The following is a 15,883-nucleotide window of genomic DNA, read 5'->3' on the forward strand; positions in this document are numbered from 1 at the left end:
GTTACCCAGTTTAGGAAATATTTCAGTGCTAAGTATATCTCCAAAAGAAGCAGGTCTGAATTTAGATCTATTTTCAGCAATTTTCTTTTGTTTAACAGGGCATTGCGGTGATACACTTGTGTGATTTCCATTGCAGTGTACACAAATAGCGTTTTCCATTCCAGTTGTACAAGTTTTATAATTATGCTCACCTTTGCAGATGCTGCAACGCTCAGAATTCTTACAGAATTTAGCTAAATGTCCATACCTCAAGCACCGGTAGCATTGTTTAACTGGTGGTATATATGGAGTGACATTGTGGCGCCAACCTCCAATATCCAGATATTCAGGTAATACAGATGCAGCAAAAGTAATTGTCACGGTTAGAGTTGGCTGTAACACATATCCATGAGTCAAGGTATTTTTTCTTAAAATTCTTTTAATAGCAATAATTTTCTTAGAACTCGATATCATAGTATATATTTTTTTATTAGATATATTTGTAGGTACATTTCTAATAACGCCTGTAACTTCTGTTGAAGAAGCAGGAATACTGGCCTTAAAATGGTAGTCATTTAAAAAAGTTTTATTATTTAAAAAAGCATTGGCTAAGTCTGGCTTTTGAAAGTATACTCCGATTTTGAATTTATTTATAGATCTAAGATAAGTTACCCCTTTATTAAATCGTTTTAAACAGGAGGAGAGTGAGAGCAAGTCTCTGGATCCAATGGTTTTCTGACTATCTGAGGATTCTACAAAGACAACAAATTCTGTCCCAGGGGATTCCTCGGGATATCTTCTAATATAATCTGTGACGTAGTAAGGTTTATACTTATCGGCCTTATCAATTTCAGATTCTGAGTCAGTAGAAGTATCTTCCGAATATATATCCTTGTCATTACAAGGTTCATGGTCTACATCACCTGAATCGTCATCTTTTTTTTTCCTTTTTCTACAACTGCGCTTCTCCATGAATGCTTATTATATTACTGTCGCTGAATTTAGTGAAAATATAATATTTTATTCAATAATAAGAATTGATAGAGATAGTTTTAATAAATTAATAAAAAAAATTTAAAAAACCCGCTTGTTCTTATTCGAGTTTCCCGCCTTTTTTCTTTTTTTTGTCATTGTCAAATTAAAATGTCAATATGCTCTGTAACATTGCTATGCTCATAGATTAAGGATAATAGCTGTCATTATAATGATTAGATATAACGTAGAACAAAATTATTACCTTAACCTACAAACTTAACAGTCACCACTACTCTTATATAAAAAAAAACTGGAAAATATTTCTATATAACCATCTAAAGGTATTGATATAATAAAATAAACGAATATTCATAACTTATTGTTATAGTGTATATTATAACTATATATGATTTATAATCCAACCTAAATATCAGTATGAATAGGATTTATAATGTGTAAAATTTTCAAATTCAATAAACTGGTCGCATAAAATTCATACAAAAGGATTTTTATTCGAAGTGCCATAGGCTTGTGAAAATAAAATGATCAATCAAAACATCAAAACTTCAAAAGAACACCAATAAATCTCTTTGCAAAAAATTATAAAAAAAATCTTTTGTTTTACATAATTCATTTAATAGGCGAAAGAATTAAAATAGTTTTAATGATTTACTCACTATGTGTGGTATAATCTGTGAAATATGTTATTCTAATTATAGTGTTTTAGAAGTAAGAAAAATATGTTCTAACCTAAAAAATATATAGTCGATTAAAATTTTATTTATATATTATTATCTAATTTTATTTCATTATATTTGATATATTTAATCAATAACCCCTACCGCGTTTCTTACGCAGGATAACCAATTACTGCAGCGTATTAAAAACAGAGGGCCTAATTGTATCCATCGAAAAGAAATTAATTTAGACGATGGAATTAGAGTGATTTTCTGTGGAGCTGTTCTGTGGACACAAGGGCCAAATTTTGTATCTCAACCTGTAGAAAATGATTGTGGTATATTTTTGTACAATGGAGATATTTTTGATGAATCTTGGGATGGTAACATGAATGATACAGAAGTGATTGTTGCGAAATTAACTAGGGCAAATGTAAGTTCCTACATATTATATTATTATAATCCATCAATACTAGAGTACTAAATTTATATTTCATTAGAATTTATCTAAGTTTCGTATAAAGAGGTAGACCTAAACTAAAGATTGATTTATTTGAAAAAGTAATAATGAAACATTTTTCTTTGGGGGTTGAAATATTCAAATTAACACTTTCTTTCATATACATAATACTAGTATGGATTTTCAATAAAAAAAATTTCAGAATATTCCAAAGGATATAGTCACACAGTTGAAGTCTCTAAAAGGACCATTCAGTATAATTTATTATGATAAATATAATCATAATCTATATTTCACAAGAGATAGAATTGGAAGAAATAGTTTGTTGGTACATAAAAATGACACTTCACTGGTTTTTAGCAATGTTTTAGGTAAGTAATAATATTGTCTCAAAAAAGTTCACATAATTTACATTCAATGAAAAGTACAATAAAATAAAAATCCAATATACACTTTATTATTATTTATTGTTTGGATTTCTCATAGAAATGTTTACCTATGTAAAAATATTTGTAGATAATTTGCTACCATAGTGCCAATTGTTAACAAAATGTTTCTGGCTGGACCTTATGGGACTGAGATATGGATTCAAATACATTATAACTTTATGTCCTCTATGCAAATTTTTTACTCTTGATAAGGTCTAATTAACTAAATAAAAAGCAATTCAGAGTTTGTATATAAAAATTTGCAAGTATTTTAGCAGTGGCACAGTTATATACTTGTAGTACCTATCTTAATCAATGTCTGAAACACACATGAACATATTTATAAAACTTTGTCTAATAAAAGAATAAACTTCTTTTGTTTAAATAAATTATTGTGGATATATGCAAGAAATAAATAATATATCAGTTTAACTTTTAGGTAGAAAGTATAAATGTATTGAAGTTCCTTCTACATATATTTATGTTTTAAACATAAAAACAAACAGACTAAAATCAATTTCCTGGAATGATGACTTTGAGATCATTGATGAAACTGATATGGGAGAATGGATGACATCAGTGCAACAGCAACAAAGTTTACCTGATGAAGAATTTACATTCAATTATGATAAAAGATCAGACATTTTTGAGAAGGTTACACTTTCTGCTTATTAATGTTAATTTTCTATTAGATATATAATGAAGTATACATAGGACTAATTGTTTACAGGAAAATCTAATAGACTTCATGGAAAATGTTGGTAAAGAAACTGGTAAATGTAAAATAAGTATCTTACGACAACTATTGACTAATGTAGAGATAAAGAATACCGTTTTTAAAATAACACACTTGTTAGAAAGAAGTGTTAAAATCAGAGTTCAACGTCAACCTAAAATGTGCCAAAAATGTTTACAAATAAAAAAATCTACTTGTAATCATTGTTCTGTAGGTATTCTATTTTCTGGTGGACTAGACTGTACATTATTAGCATTTTTAGCTGATAAATATTTACCCAAAGATCAAAGTATCGATCTCATTAATGTTGCATTTGAAAATGGTACCAATACTAGTTATGATGTACCAGACAGATTAACAGGAAAGCAGTCTCTGAAAGAATTAAGAAAATTGTGCTATTCAAGGTAATGTATTGTATTAATAATAAAACATTTTTAATTATATGGCTAATTAAATCTTTAATGATTGATAATTAAATTTCAGACAGTGGATATTTAGAGAAATAAATGTTCCAAGAAACAAGTTACAAAAATATCAGTCTGAAATAATAGCAGACTTAGTATACCCTAGACAAACAATTTTGGATGAAAGTCTTGGATCAGCATTATGGTTTGCAGCTCAAGGTGAAGATAATCATGGTACATCTCCTTGTAGGGTAGGTAATTACTTAATTAATTATATTAACTATACCTACTATGAATATTCCAAGGAAAATTACCAGGATAAAAGTATCTCATTATCTAATTTGATCTTAATGCATAAATCCAATTATGATGGCGTGATATAAAGAACAAACATTTAATTATCCAAAATTCTCGAGTTTATAATTTGGTAGAATTTTTCAGCTTTTATAGAATTAAGGCAAATGAATGTGCATATAAACCTAAATAAATTCTTTTGTTGGTTTTCCAAATTATTGTGAATACCATTTTGCAATTTTTTATAGACATACTAAGTGATCAAGGAGTTACTATTATAAATCTTTAGTGACACAATTATTTAACATTTGACTTATTTATAATTACTAATTAAATTATTAAAAAAATATGGAAAAGGGAGCTCTTCAATAATCTACATAATAATTTATTAATTTTTGAAAACATTTTTAGATATTGCTTGTTGGTTCTGGAGCTGACGAATTATTTGGTGGTTATACTAGACATAGAAATGCATATAAGCGTCATGGTTGGGATGGATTAAACAAAGAGTTACTGTTAGACTGGAAACGGATTTCTTTTAGAAACTTAGCACGTGACAATAGAGTAATATGTGACCATGGACGACAACCACGAATGCCTTATTTAGATGAAGATCTCACTCAATTCTTGTTACAATTGAAACCATGGTTAAAGTAAGAAACTATTATATTGTTTTTAACCTTAATTGTGTCGTAATAATTTTGCACTTGCACAGGAATTATACGTTTGCGTAGGTAATAGGTACATATGGAATGGAAATGTCTAACAAAGATTAGTTGTACATTTTTTTATGTATGTATGTAATTTTAAGACTAGCATGATTTGTGGTTCATAAATGCCTAGATGGAACTATCACTGTGAATCTAAGAAATGACTGGAAGGATAAAACATACAAATTCACTTTCACTTTGTTACATCACATGTTAATTTTTTATTATTACATATTAATAATATAAAATAACATTAATGATTGATAAATCTTCTATGTTATTTTTATATGTATGAAGGCAAAGTGGCGACAATACGCTGCAACCTATATCAAGTACTTGGCCATTATTTTATTTATACTACTCTTTTTGGTACTAAGTATTAAAAACTTTGCTCATGCATACAAATAGTATCCTTCAGCCTTCAGTAGTCAATCTCATAGTGAGTGGCAAGAGCTCCACTGACAAGAGAGCAGCTCTTAAATAGGATAGATAGGTAGTCTCATGGCCTCCTTTTATATGGAAATCAAACTCTGTTAGTCTATATGTTATTTTTTTAGATTTGCAATCAATATATTCTGGTGTAGGTAAATAATATGTTGATTGTTTATTGATTTGAGTAAGATTATTATCTTATTCTTATTTCTTTTCTCTAAATATAAATTATGAAAGTATATGATTTCAAATTGTTATATAAACATTTATTTTGCAGATGTTTTCCTAATGAAAATTTAGGTGTTGGAATAGGAGATAAACTGATGCTGAGACTTGTGGCTCTCAATTATGGACTGACTGGAGTTGCTACACTGCCGAAAAGAGCTTTACAGTTTGGATCAAGAATAGCAAATAAAAAAGAAAAAGGAAGTGATATATCAAGATCTTTTCTAGACAGCTGAAGTGACAAACTTATTCAGCCATCAATTACTTACTTACATTATTAAGTAGTTCTTTTTTGCAATGCAATCTGTAATGTTTTCGAAGACCACTATGAGAAGTGTATCTCTTATCACAAGTTAGACAGCGATATGGTCGAGCTCCAGTATGGGTACGGATGTGACTAGTTAGATCACCTGATCGTTTGAATTGAAGTTTACAACTTGAGCATGAATAGTTTCTCTCATCACTATGTATTTTCATATGCCTAATTAAATCTTGGGATTTAGTTGATGTTTTGCCACAAATCTCACAAATAAATGGTTTTATTCCAAAATGGGATCTCATATGTATTATTTTATTCTCAGCTCTAGCAAATTTCTTTGGACAAATATTACAAGAGTATGGCTTAATACCAGAATGTGTCATTAAATGGTTCTCTAAAACAGTTTTCATTTGAAATATACAGCCACAAAATTCACATTGATATTTATCATTTCTTTTATTGATTATCTTTTCCGTTTTTTCACTTACTGTACTTTTATTTGTAATAGGTGTTTCAGTCTGATGGCTTAATGGATCTGTCAATTCCATCAATATTGTCTTATTATCTATCAATTTATTTCTAGTTGAGTCACTTTCTATATTACAATTTAATAAATTTGTATCATAGTCCAAAATTTGACTATTCTCTATATTTTTAAGTTCAATATTAATTTGTAGGCATTTACATTTAAAACTATAGAACTTATTAATTTTCTTTGTACATTGTTTACAAATAAATGCTGGAAGTTTATCATCAGGATGAACCTGTAAAATAGAAAAATATTAATAATAAATATTAATAATTTTATAGTTATAATAAAATATTGCAATTTACAAAGATATTTTTATACATACCATAATATCCATGCAAAAATAAATTTTCTTATCAAGAGTAGTTTCACCATCTATTTTATACAAATTTACTAGAAATTCTGTTTTCATACACAATCTGCACATGTGTGATGTGTTCATTGTACCGACCGTTGTACCTACAATAAGATTTGAATATATTATTTATCCTTTACAATGTACGTATGTATAAAAAAGTTTAAAGTATAATTATCATATATTGTGTACTATGTGATTTCAACGCTCCATAAACTAGGCAAAATGTACAAACAGATGGTAACTATATTGTATTCAGCGCTTGTCAACTCCATGTTATTTTTTACTTTTTATGCTTTATTCATTAAAAAAAATATACCAGTTTGATGAACATATAAGTATATATTGGGTATTTATCTAGATTCTAATTAAAAATTTAAATTGAATTTTGTTTTGATAATATCCAAAAATAACAGATTATATAGATAGAGTATTAAGTGTAAAAAAAGATGAAAATTTAGTCAGCCAAATTAAGCCTAATAACTATTAAAATTTTTAATAAATAATATTTTACTAATACCACTTAATTTTTTTTTTAAATCAAAAAAAAGTCCTAAGAACTACGAATTATATAGAAGGAAACTAGTAGCAGGATAGTGTATAGAAAATGTTTGATATGTCAAATATTTGACAATAACAAATTTTACATTACTAGATTATATATTCGACACAGTTTATGTAGAAAGTATGCAAGTAGATTGTATCTGAATTTGGTAGGATTATACGGCCGTATAACATGTTTTATACACTAGCCTGCTATGAATTAACAATTTTATCACTCCTATGTAATTCCTTGTTCTTAGACAAAGCCTCGCTTTTTTGCCCTCGTATGCATTCAATTATTTAAAAATGAAAACGTATGTCTATATTTAGATAGAAATCAAAGTGATCAGTAAAGATAAGCATTATTATGAATCATTATACACTATTTATCTGTCTATTCATAAGAATTTTGTACTGTTTTAGTATTCAGTTTAACCTTAAAATGTAATTTCTCCTATATATTGAGTAATAAATGTCATTATGGTAACACTATTCTCACATGGGTAGTAAAAAGTACACCTGTTTTTGGCGATGCATTTGTATGAAGACTTTTTATCTATATAATCTAAGATATAGCAATGATTATAGATGTACACAGGGACAAAATTTACAAGGTTTAAAACTATTTGTTTAAAATAGATGTAATATAAAACACTGCTAACTGTGCCACTAAATACACATTGACAGGGAAATGTGGTATATACCAGCACGAATGCTGCTAAGCGCACTATGCCATCTCGGTTACAGTATACCTTGATGAAAAATACTAGGGCAAATGATTAAGATAATCTGGTACAATCTCATGGCCAGCCCGTTCAACTGACTTAAATCCATTACGTTTTTTTTTACGGGGTAGCAAAAAAAGAAAAAGTTTATTTAAAGCCAATTAAAGGTTTAACTGAGCTATGACAAAGATTAATGGAGGTAGCTGAATTTGTTAACAATGGAAGATTCGCTTGTGTGATAATCTGAACTTTTTTAAGAAGCTTGCATTGCAGCTGAAGGAAGATAGATTGAACATCTATTGTAATCTAAATAATTGATGTTAAACAATTGTTGTGCAAATAATAAATCTAAGTATTCAAATTGTTGATGTTTAATTTAATAATTTAATTTAATAGCGTCACTAACTGTTTCGCCCACATTTCTTAAAATTATATTACCCATCTCAATCCAACTGGAATTTTAAAAGTAACGGCCTTGAGCATAGGTACATTTAAATCATTTTTAAGTAAATAAGAAAAATTAGTTTAAAACTGGTTTTTATTAGAGAAAAAGTCTGCAATTTAAGAAATAAATTAATAGTCTCATAATATTTTGGAATCTTTATTTTAAAATGCGCTAACTTTTAAAATTACTTTGCCAAACTCACCTAGTATATTTTTTTAGTATGGTCAGTCAAAATTGAACTAAATATTTATTTTGCATCTTTAGTTGGGCAAAAGAAACATTTACTTCCAAGCATGAGCAAACTTTAAATTTTAAGTCAGAGTTTAAAGAAGTATTGGGAAACACAAAATAAAAAAAAAAAACAAATATTATAAAAGTACATATCTACAGTAACAGGAATAAAAACACCGTCACAGGTAGATATTCTCAATTATTTTTCAAATGTTTATAATTTTTAAAATATGTAACTTAGATTTTTTATTTTACTAATAACAATTACGACTTAACCTGTTACTCGATTCCGGCTTGACGTCGACTTCTGAGGCACTCTGTAGATGTGTAGAGTATCAAATTAACTAACCTTTTTTATTTGTGTTGTATATAACACACTGTGAAATTAATTTTTACAAAATAAAAAGATACAAAAATTATAAAATAAAAAATAAATCTATTAAAGAAACCACTAAAGTAGGTAAATACTTTCAATTTTAAGTATAAATACAATTATTATTTATTTACTAATTATATTTGTTTTAAAATAAAAATTTAAGTCAATATGCATATGCTTTGTATAAACTACGTAAAATTGTTAATATGGAAACAGTTTTATCGTCATATCATGCACAGGTAGGTTCCTTATTGAGGTATGGCATACTGTTTTCGGGAAACTCTACTGATAAAGATATCGTTTTGAAATATCAAAAACGTTGCATACGGGCCATTTGTAATTTGCGAAGGCGAGACACATGCATGTCACATTTTAAACAATTAAAATTATTAACAGTGCCTTGTTTGTATATTTATGAGTGTGCTAATTTTGTAAAAACTAATATTGATAGATTTAAATTTCGCACTCTAGTGCGAGCTCTAGCTCGGCATATTGACCAATTATGTGTAGTACCATCTAAAAGAAAACTGATGAAAGACAGTATATTTTGTAAAGCTGTAATAATTTATAATAAATTACCAAAACGTATACGAGGATTGACTGAGACAAATGTTTTTAAAAAGAACCTTCATGTTAATAAATAAATGTTATTATAGTCTAAACGAATATATCAATGATAAAGATAAATAGTCATCATTAGTAAAAAATTATGTCTCATATAAATATATTTTGTTTCACTATATAATTTTAAATGTTATGTTTTATATACTGTTAACTGTTCCATATATTGTACGCTTATATAGCAGTACATGGAGATACTAATATATACTTAACTGATGTAATAACCTTAATTTGACCTATGATCCACAATAAAGTCATTTGTATTTGTATTTGTATAAGAATTCGCGCTATTTACAAATAAATAGCGTATAGATCTTGATCATATACGGACTGCAAAATGTCTTCGTAACGTCATTCAATTTAAAAATATTGCTAAGATTGAGGTTAGACATTTTCACGTCAGTTTGTCATGTATCAGTCACCTAACAAAAGTCAGATATATAAATTTTGTTCGCCAATCATAGGTATTAACTTATCGTCTTTATCTTACAGATAGAAACATTTCAATTCAAAAATGGCTGCAAATCGTCGGAAGCAGGACGACAAAAATTTAGAAATTTTACGAGAGCTTATTTCATTAAATGGAAATAAATACTGTCTAGATTGCAACCAAAGAGGACCTACTTATGTAAATACCACGATTGGATCCTTCGTGTGTTCGAAATGTTCAGGAATGTTGTGAGTATTGTTTTTGCGTTTTGTTGCATATTAATATTCGTAATCAACAAACACTCTATATGAATTGTTATATTTTAGGCGTGGTCTAACTCCGCCTCACCGCGTAAAGTCCATTTCTATGGCCACCTTTACGCCGGAAGAGTTGGAATTTATAAAAGCAAGGGGTAATGATTATTGTAGGCGAGTGTGGCTAGGTCTATACGAGGGTGAAAGTGTGAACTTTACTGACGAACAAAGCGTGAAAGATTTTATGTCGGACAAGTACGAGAAGAAGCGGTACTATTTGGACTCTCCACTCAATAATCCTGTCGTAAACGGTAGTTCATCATCAAAAAACAAATCGAAAACTAAGGCTACAAGTAGTGTAACGACAAATCCCTCTCCATTGATAACGATTTCGCCTCAAACATCTAAAGCTGTAGTAAATAATAATACAATGGTCCAGACAGCAAGAGTAGTGAACAATGTGCTTCCTGCAGTTAATGATTCAAACCATAAACTAGGCAGACCCATCAACAGGCCATTGATAAACAATGCAAGCATGCCAGCTCAGAATCCAGCTAACACCACAGTACCTGAGTAAGTCGCAGTTTAAATATAAACATTAACTAATAATTTATCACCTGTAATTATTTAAAGAACATCTAATATCAGTAATAGGGGGGGGGGGGGAAGGGATTGTTAGTAATGGGGACTGGGAATCCCATTGCTAGCAATTTACTCAACCAGGTTGACCTTGGGGTTCATTCTTGATGAATTTATCATACAAATATCATGATGGGCTAAATAGCCCATCATGATATTTAGCCCATTTGGCCTGTTTTCATTCTCATCTATCACCCTTCACTGGTGTTCTGCCAGCGTATCTTGTTAGCGCAGGAGGAGTTACCATACCATTTTCACACATCAAAAAAAAAATATATCAATAATATTATAGGCAATATATAAATTGAACTTTATATAAATTTTCCTTACAGTTTTCCTGTTGACTTTTCAACAGCAAATATTTACAACAGCAGTCAGTATAATAATAATACAAACAATAATTTCGTTTCGCAACCGTCAACTACTCCTACATTTAATGCTTTCAATTCAACTACATCAACATCAAGTAAGTTGTTGTTTTGTTTATAATTATTTAATATTAATTTATAATGTGGGCAATTTTAGTTGTTAATGAGTTATTTTACATGTTATTAATTGTACATTTATTTCAGATGATCGCTATGCTGCTTTAGCTGATTTAGATCTAGCTTTAAGACAGCAAAATATGAAAAATATGGGTAAGTGTGTAATAGTAATATACTTAGAGGTACTTTTAATTAATTTCCTTTAATGTTTTTGAATAGTTAAGTTATTCTTGCTTTGTTGCAGAGGAAAACACCATTGTTAACAATAAGAACCCATTCCAAAGCTCCACAACCAATGACCTGTTTGCGAATAAGAATCCCTTTTTTAATGGAGGATGGAGTACTCTTGCTACACCAGTTCCTGTCAACCCCTTTATGGTATGAATATTTCTTTATGTAACATAAATACATATTAACAATTGAAGTCAAAAGGTTAAACATATTCAAATATGCAATGTAACTATTCTTTAAGATTTAGAGATTTCTATACCAAATGCTAAGGCAGTGATGGTGACATATATATATATATAATATAATACATCAACTTATGCAAACACAGAGTTAAGCATGTCTCAAATTTCACAAATTTGTCATTTATTTGAACATCCCAACTCTTGATTACTCACAGGATTTTCAGCATGTTTTCTTTAATAATTTAAAAGTAATTTAAATGTTAAATTATACCCTGACCTATGCAGTTATCAGTCAGTTCTAAATATTGGATATGTTCAGGGTATTACCTTACTGAGATTGAAATTAATACTGTAGATATAACATTGCATAGTATGCTACATTTTTTTTATCAAAGAATAATTCAAGTTATACAGAGTTAATAGAGGTAAATAAAGGTCAGTCATGGGATGTAAAACACATCCAATTTCCTAGAAGAGCATAATGGGAAACTCTAAAGCTTGCCTAATTGATTACTGAAAATTTGGTAATAAAAACAGTATTTTATGATAAGCTGTTAATGTTATATTTATATGTATATGTCTTGTATTAATAATTAACTAAGAAAAAGTTTATAATATCCTTGTGTCTAGACCATTATATTTTTGATATCTATGATCCATTATGTTACCACTCAACTTTTAAACATTTTTAGTAATAATGCAGGGCACGTATTTATTTCATCTATTATAATTAAATACATATATTCTTTGTTTATGTGGAACATTATGTAATGTTTATGTGCAATATGATAAATGTAAAGGTAAAATTAGTAAACAATCACAGAACATTATGTTGATTCACTATGTAATCATTACTAGTTATAATTTTAGACATCTGAGAACTTGATCATAAAAGCCTTAAAAATAAATTGTCTTGATAAACATAATTTGTTATATAATTCATATTATGGTCAAAAAGATGATAATGTAAGTATACAGATATGATCATCACCAACATCTTATCATGATAATAAGCATGAAATGAAAGCATTATCTATAACAGATTTTATATAAAATATCATTCATTATATAAAAACTCTCTCTCTCTCTCTCTCTTTTTTTTTAATCATACTTTGATTGTACAGTGTCTGCGACATCCCTTAGTTACTTAATAAAATACAAAGATATTTCATAGCTTGGTTATTACCATAGGTATATTTATGTCTATATAAATGCACATCGGGAATTTTACGAACTTCTCCTTGTGCATTTATATAGGGTCAGTAACGCGTAAGTGACATCCTTGGTGATGCGGGTGTCTATAAGCTATAATATCTGTTTACCATCAGATGGGCTGTATGTTTGTTTGCTACCTTCATGATATATAAAAAAAATTACTGTGTTTGTTGTGTCCGACAATTGTTTCGACTTTATCAGGGGGTGTATGAGACTTTATGGCAGACATTTTATTTATAGTATATTCATATTTTCCTATTGTATACATATTTTTATAGTGTAATAGTTGTATGCTTACATTATTAAATAATATATATAATAAGGCTTGCTTATAGAATTTCGATCATATTATTCTACATGGATATGATTAATGTCCTCAATGATTCATTTCTACTGTTTATTGATAAGGATTCTGTGTGAATTATTACTCTACTCAACTAACTGTATCTAATCATTTCAGCCATCTTCAAACAATGGGGGCTTTGTAAACTCTAAGAATCCATTCCTCTGATAGAATTCATGAGTCAACCAAGAGCCATATCATGATTTAGAGAACAAATAAATGCAACAGAAGCACAAATCAAGCTACAAAGTTTAATATAATTAAAACAGTTTAATTATTATTTATTAATATTAATTTTGCCACTCTGGTAATGTTATATTTAAACAACTATCAGTTATTTATTGATAATATACCTAATGTGCTTATTACGGTTGTAAACTTAGTCCCTCAGTATGCCTTAAAAATCCCAATATAAGAAAATGTATTTTACTGTCTGAATTGTTGGTATATTGGTATTTTTGAAACTGTTTAAGTATTTTGAATGAATTTAAGATATTCAATAAATTAGATGTAAATGTTATGAAATATTAAAATGCTGGTCCTAGCTTTATTCTAAATTTATTTTTAATTGTAGTTAGACGAAATCAATTTTTTCAAGGCTATAGTAAAATAATTTAAGTGGCCTTATGGATGTCTCGTTAAATTATGTACAGTTTCATATATTTGTACATAGGTAATCCAAAATGTATTCAACGGTTATTGTAAAACTGGTTATATGAGAACAACTCTTTATTAAGTTTAACTTCAAAGGTTTGTTTTAAAATTGTTTTATGTAAATAATAGGGATAATTTGAAATATGTTACAGAAATTACATTTACTTGAATATATAATAATAATGAAAATATACAAAATTTGACGAGAGTTTATGACATTACGATTGTTATGTAGATTGCACAAAAAATTGTAGTCATAAACATACTAAATATTTGCTACTAGTTTCCGGTTTGTTATGACTCGAATGAGTAGATTAAATTGATAATACATATGTAAATGAGTCATCTGGGCTGTGGTATGACGTCATTGCACAGATTTTGATCGTATAAACATTCAAGCGCCTTTTAATTATATTTTGTTATTAATAATAGACCATGGCTTCTTGTCTAGTATGCTAAATTGGCTATTTTAGTGGCAAAAGTTAGTGTTATTTTACAAACACCTGATTTTACTGCATAGTAGTATTGAGTAAAGTTTTTATGTATAATCATTTGTACCTGGTAGTTTGAGTTGTAAGGAAGTTAAGTCCTAAGTTTTTTACAAAAGCCTGATAAAATAAAAAATACAATGACAAAAGTATATTGTAGAAAAATGCGTTAGGCTCTTGCTCACCTCATTAAGAATTCAAATGTATGTTTTATTATTTATTATATATAATGGTGAAACACTATAATGAAATGAAATAATTTGAGAATTTATTTCGTAAAAAGTCTAGTACCTATTTTAACAGAAATGACAATGAATATGACAATTTTCTTATATACTTTTTGTCATGTTAGTTATTAATATTTTTGCTTTAATAATAATATTGTTTCCATACTGTACCATAATATTTAGATCCAAATATTCTCTATTAAATTATGTATTTATATTATATAAATAGATGTAATATAAATACATTGTAATATAAATACTGGTTAGTAGATTAGAATTACTATATTTAATTGCGCTACTATTGGTATGTGTACAGCTGCTAACATTTGAAGATTTACTGCTATTACCATCCGCAGAAATTCTACGACCTTCTGTATTAGTATCTATCTCCGACCATTATCCAGTACACGCACATGTTGCACAAGGCGTCTTCGGAAAAATTTATAGATTGCAGCTCGTAACCTAGTATTAACGTTTGATTTGATTTGCCTTAAAACATGGACTAGATAACGGTCGGAAATTGATGACTAACAATGGAAGATCGTAGAACTTCTACTGATAGAAGATAATATATAATATATACTTCTACTATAGAAGTCAATATTTAAATGTTGGCAGTCGCACACGTATTGATGGTATCGAAATTAAATAATTCTAATCGACTAACCAGTGATATGGACTTCCGTAAAATAACATCTGGTTTATTTCATTCATAAAATATTTACATTGTGATTAGTTGGGCATATTTCATGATAGATATAAAAAAAAAACGCATACATATATTGGAAAAAGCTCTCAAATCGTATTTAATCTGTGATTGTATCAGTGAAATATTTTTTACTTGCATGGAGCTAATTTGAACAAATTAATTTTCTAATCAATGCACTTTTGCTATTTATTTAGTTTGTAATTGTTTTTTTACTATTTGAGCACTAAGATCTGTTAATTTGTATAAAAGTTGTAAAAAATTTAATCACTATTACATTTTTTTTAATAAATTTTAATTATTTTATTTTAAAATAATATCTACTTCAAAACAGAAGACAACCCTGATATTACGTTTTGTATAAAGCAAGAGTTTTTTTTTGGAAAGGTAAGATAATTAAAAAAAAAAGTAATTATGGCACTGTGGTGTGTGATTTTTGCATTCATGGTTTGCAATTATAATTTACGGGGTAGTTGTAGCTGTATAGTACCAGGAATGTTATAATTCTATTGATTTTTCTATTTTTACACATCAGGTCATGAATAGTTTTTTTTTTGTGGATGAAAATGAAATGGTAACCCCGCCTGCGCTAATGGGATACGCTAGCGGAGCACCAGTGAAGGGT

At 28.4% G+C, this 15,883-nt stretch overlaps 3 protein-coding genes across 4 annotated transcripts; 2 read left to right on the forward strand and 1 right to left on the reverse strand.

Annotated features, from left to right (window-relative positions):
- The first annotated feature begins 1,365 nt into the window (after nt 1–1,365).
- LOC113516983 (asparagine synthetase domain-containing protein CG17486) lies at nt 1,366–5,875 on the forward strand. The gene is made up of 8 exons (XM_026901495.3): nt 1,366–1,683; nt 1,813–2,064; nt 2,294–2,462; nt 2,959–3,173; nt 3,250–3,659; nt 3,739–3,910; nt 4,365–4,606; nt 5,373–5,875. Exons 1-8 carry the CDS (start codon nt 1,633–1,635, stop codon nt 5,554–5,556), a joined length of 1,695 nt encoding a protein of 564 aa, XP_026757296.2. The 5' UTR covers nt 1,366–1,632; the 3' UTR covers nt 5,557–5,875.
- LOC113516984 (zinc finger protein 569-like) lies at nt 3,687–7,084 on the reverse strand. Of its 2 annotated transcripts, none has more exons than XM_052902612.1 (3): nt 6,984–7,084; nt 6,434–6,567; nt 3,687–6,343 (listed from the first exon to the last, which is right to left on the reverse strand). In XM_052902612.1, the coding sequence occupies exons 2-3, from the start codon at nt 6,548–6,550 to the stop codon at nt 5,582–5,584; spliced, it is 879 nt and encodes a 292-aa protein (XP_052758572.1). In that variant the 5' UTR covers nt 6,551–6,567; nt 6,984–7,084; the 3' UTR covers nt 3,687–5,581. The 2 variants fall into 2 exon arrangements, with proteins under 2 accessions (XP_052758572.1, XP_026757297.2); XM_026901496.3 differs by lacking the exon at nt 6,984–7,084 and adding an exon at nt 6,783–6,977.
- A 2,756-nt stretch (nt 7,085–9,840) lies between these two features.
- LOC113516686 (arf-GAP domain and FG repeat-containing protein 1) lies at nt 9,841–15,550 on the forward strand. The gene is made up of 6 exons (XM_026901148.3): nt 9,841–10,082; nt 10,161–10,661; nt 11,060–11,193; nt 11,300–11,365; nt 11,457–11,590; nt 13,301–15,550. The coding sequence occupies exons 1-6, from the start codon at nt 9,919–9,921 to the stop codon at nt 13,349–13,351; spliced, it is 1,050 nt and encodes a 349-aa protein (XP_026756949.2). The 5' UTR covers nt 9,841–9,918; the 3' UTR covers nt 13,352–15,550.
- Nucleotides 15,551–15,883: the final 333 nt, after the last annotated feature.

This window comes from Galleria mellonella, unplaced genomic scaffold (assembly GCF_026898425.1).
Source record: "Galleria mellonella isolate WM207_F2 unplaced genomic scaffold, CSIRO_AGI_GalMel_v1 utg93, whole genome shotgun sequence".
Classification (NCBI taxonomy): domain Eukaryota; kingdom Metazoa; phylum Arthropoda; class Insecta; order Lepidoptera; family Pyralidae; genus Galleria; species Galleria mellonella.

What these genes read in the sequence shown, in the direction of transcription:
- LOC113516983 (XM_026901495.3), top strand. Translation starts at nt 1,633, where the DNA reads ATGTGTGGTATAATCTGTGAAATATGTTATTCTAATTATAGTGTTTTA. An exon ending in GATCAGACATTTTTGAGAAG is followed by an intron (nt 3,174 to 3,249) that starts GTTACACTTTCT and finishes AATTGTTTACAG; the next exon opens with GAAAATCTAATAGACTTCAT. An exon ending in ATGGTACATCTCCTTGTAGG is followed by an intron (nt 3,911 to 4,364) that starts GTAGGTAATTAC and finishes AAACATTTTTAG; the next exon opens with ATATTGCTTGTTGGTTCTGG.
- LOC113516686 (XM_026901148.3), top strand. Translation starts at nt 9,919, where the DNA reads ATGGCTGCAAATCGTCGGAAGCAGGACGACAAAAATTTAGAAATTTTA. An exon ending in GCTAACACCACAGTACCTGA is followed by an intron (nt 10,662 to 11,059) that starts GTAAGTCGCAGT and finishes TTTTCCTTACAG; the next exon opens with TTTTCCTGTTGACTTTTCAA. An exon ending in GCAAAATATGAAAAATATGG is followed by an intron (nt 11,366 to 11,456) that starts GTAAGTGTGTAA and finishes GCTTTGTTGCAG; the next exon opens with AGGAAAACACCATTGTTAAC.
- LOC113516984 (XM_052902612.1), bottom strand. Translation starts at nt 6,550, where the DNA reads ATGAACACATCACACATGTGCAGATTGTGTATGAAAACAGAATTTCTA. An exon ending in ATTTTTGCATGGATATTATG is followed by an intron (nt 6,344 to 6,433) that starts GTATGTATAAAA and finishes TCTATTTTACAG; the next exon opens with GTTCATCCTGATGATAAACT.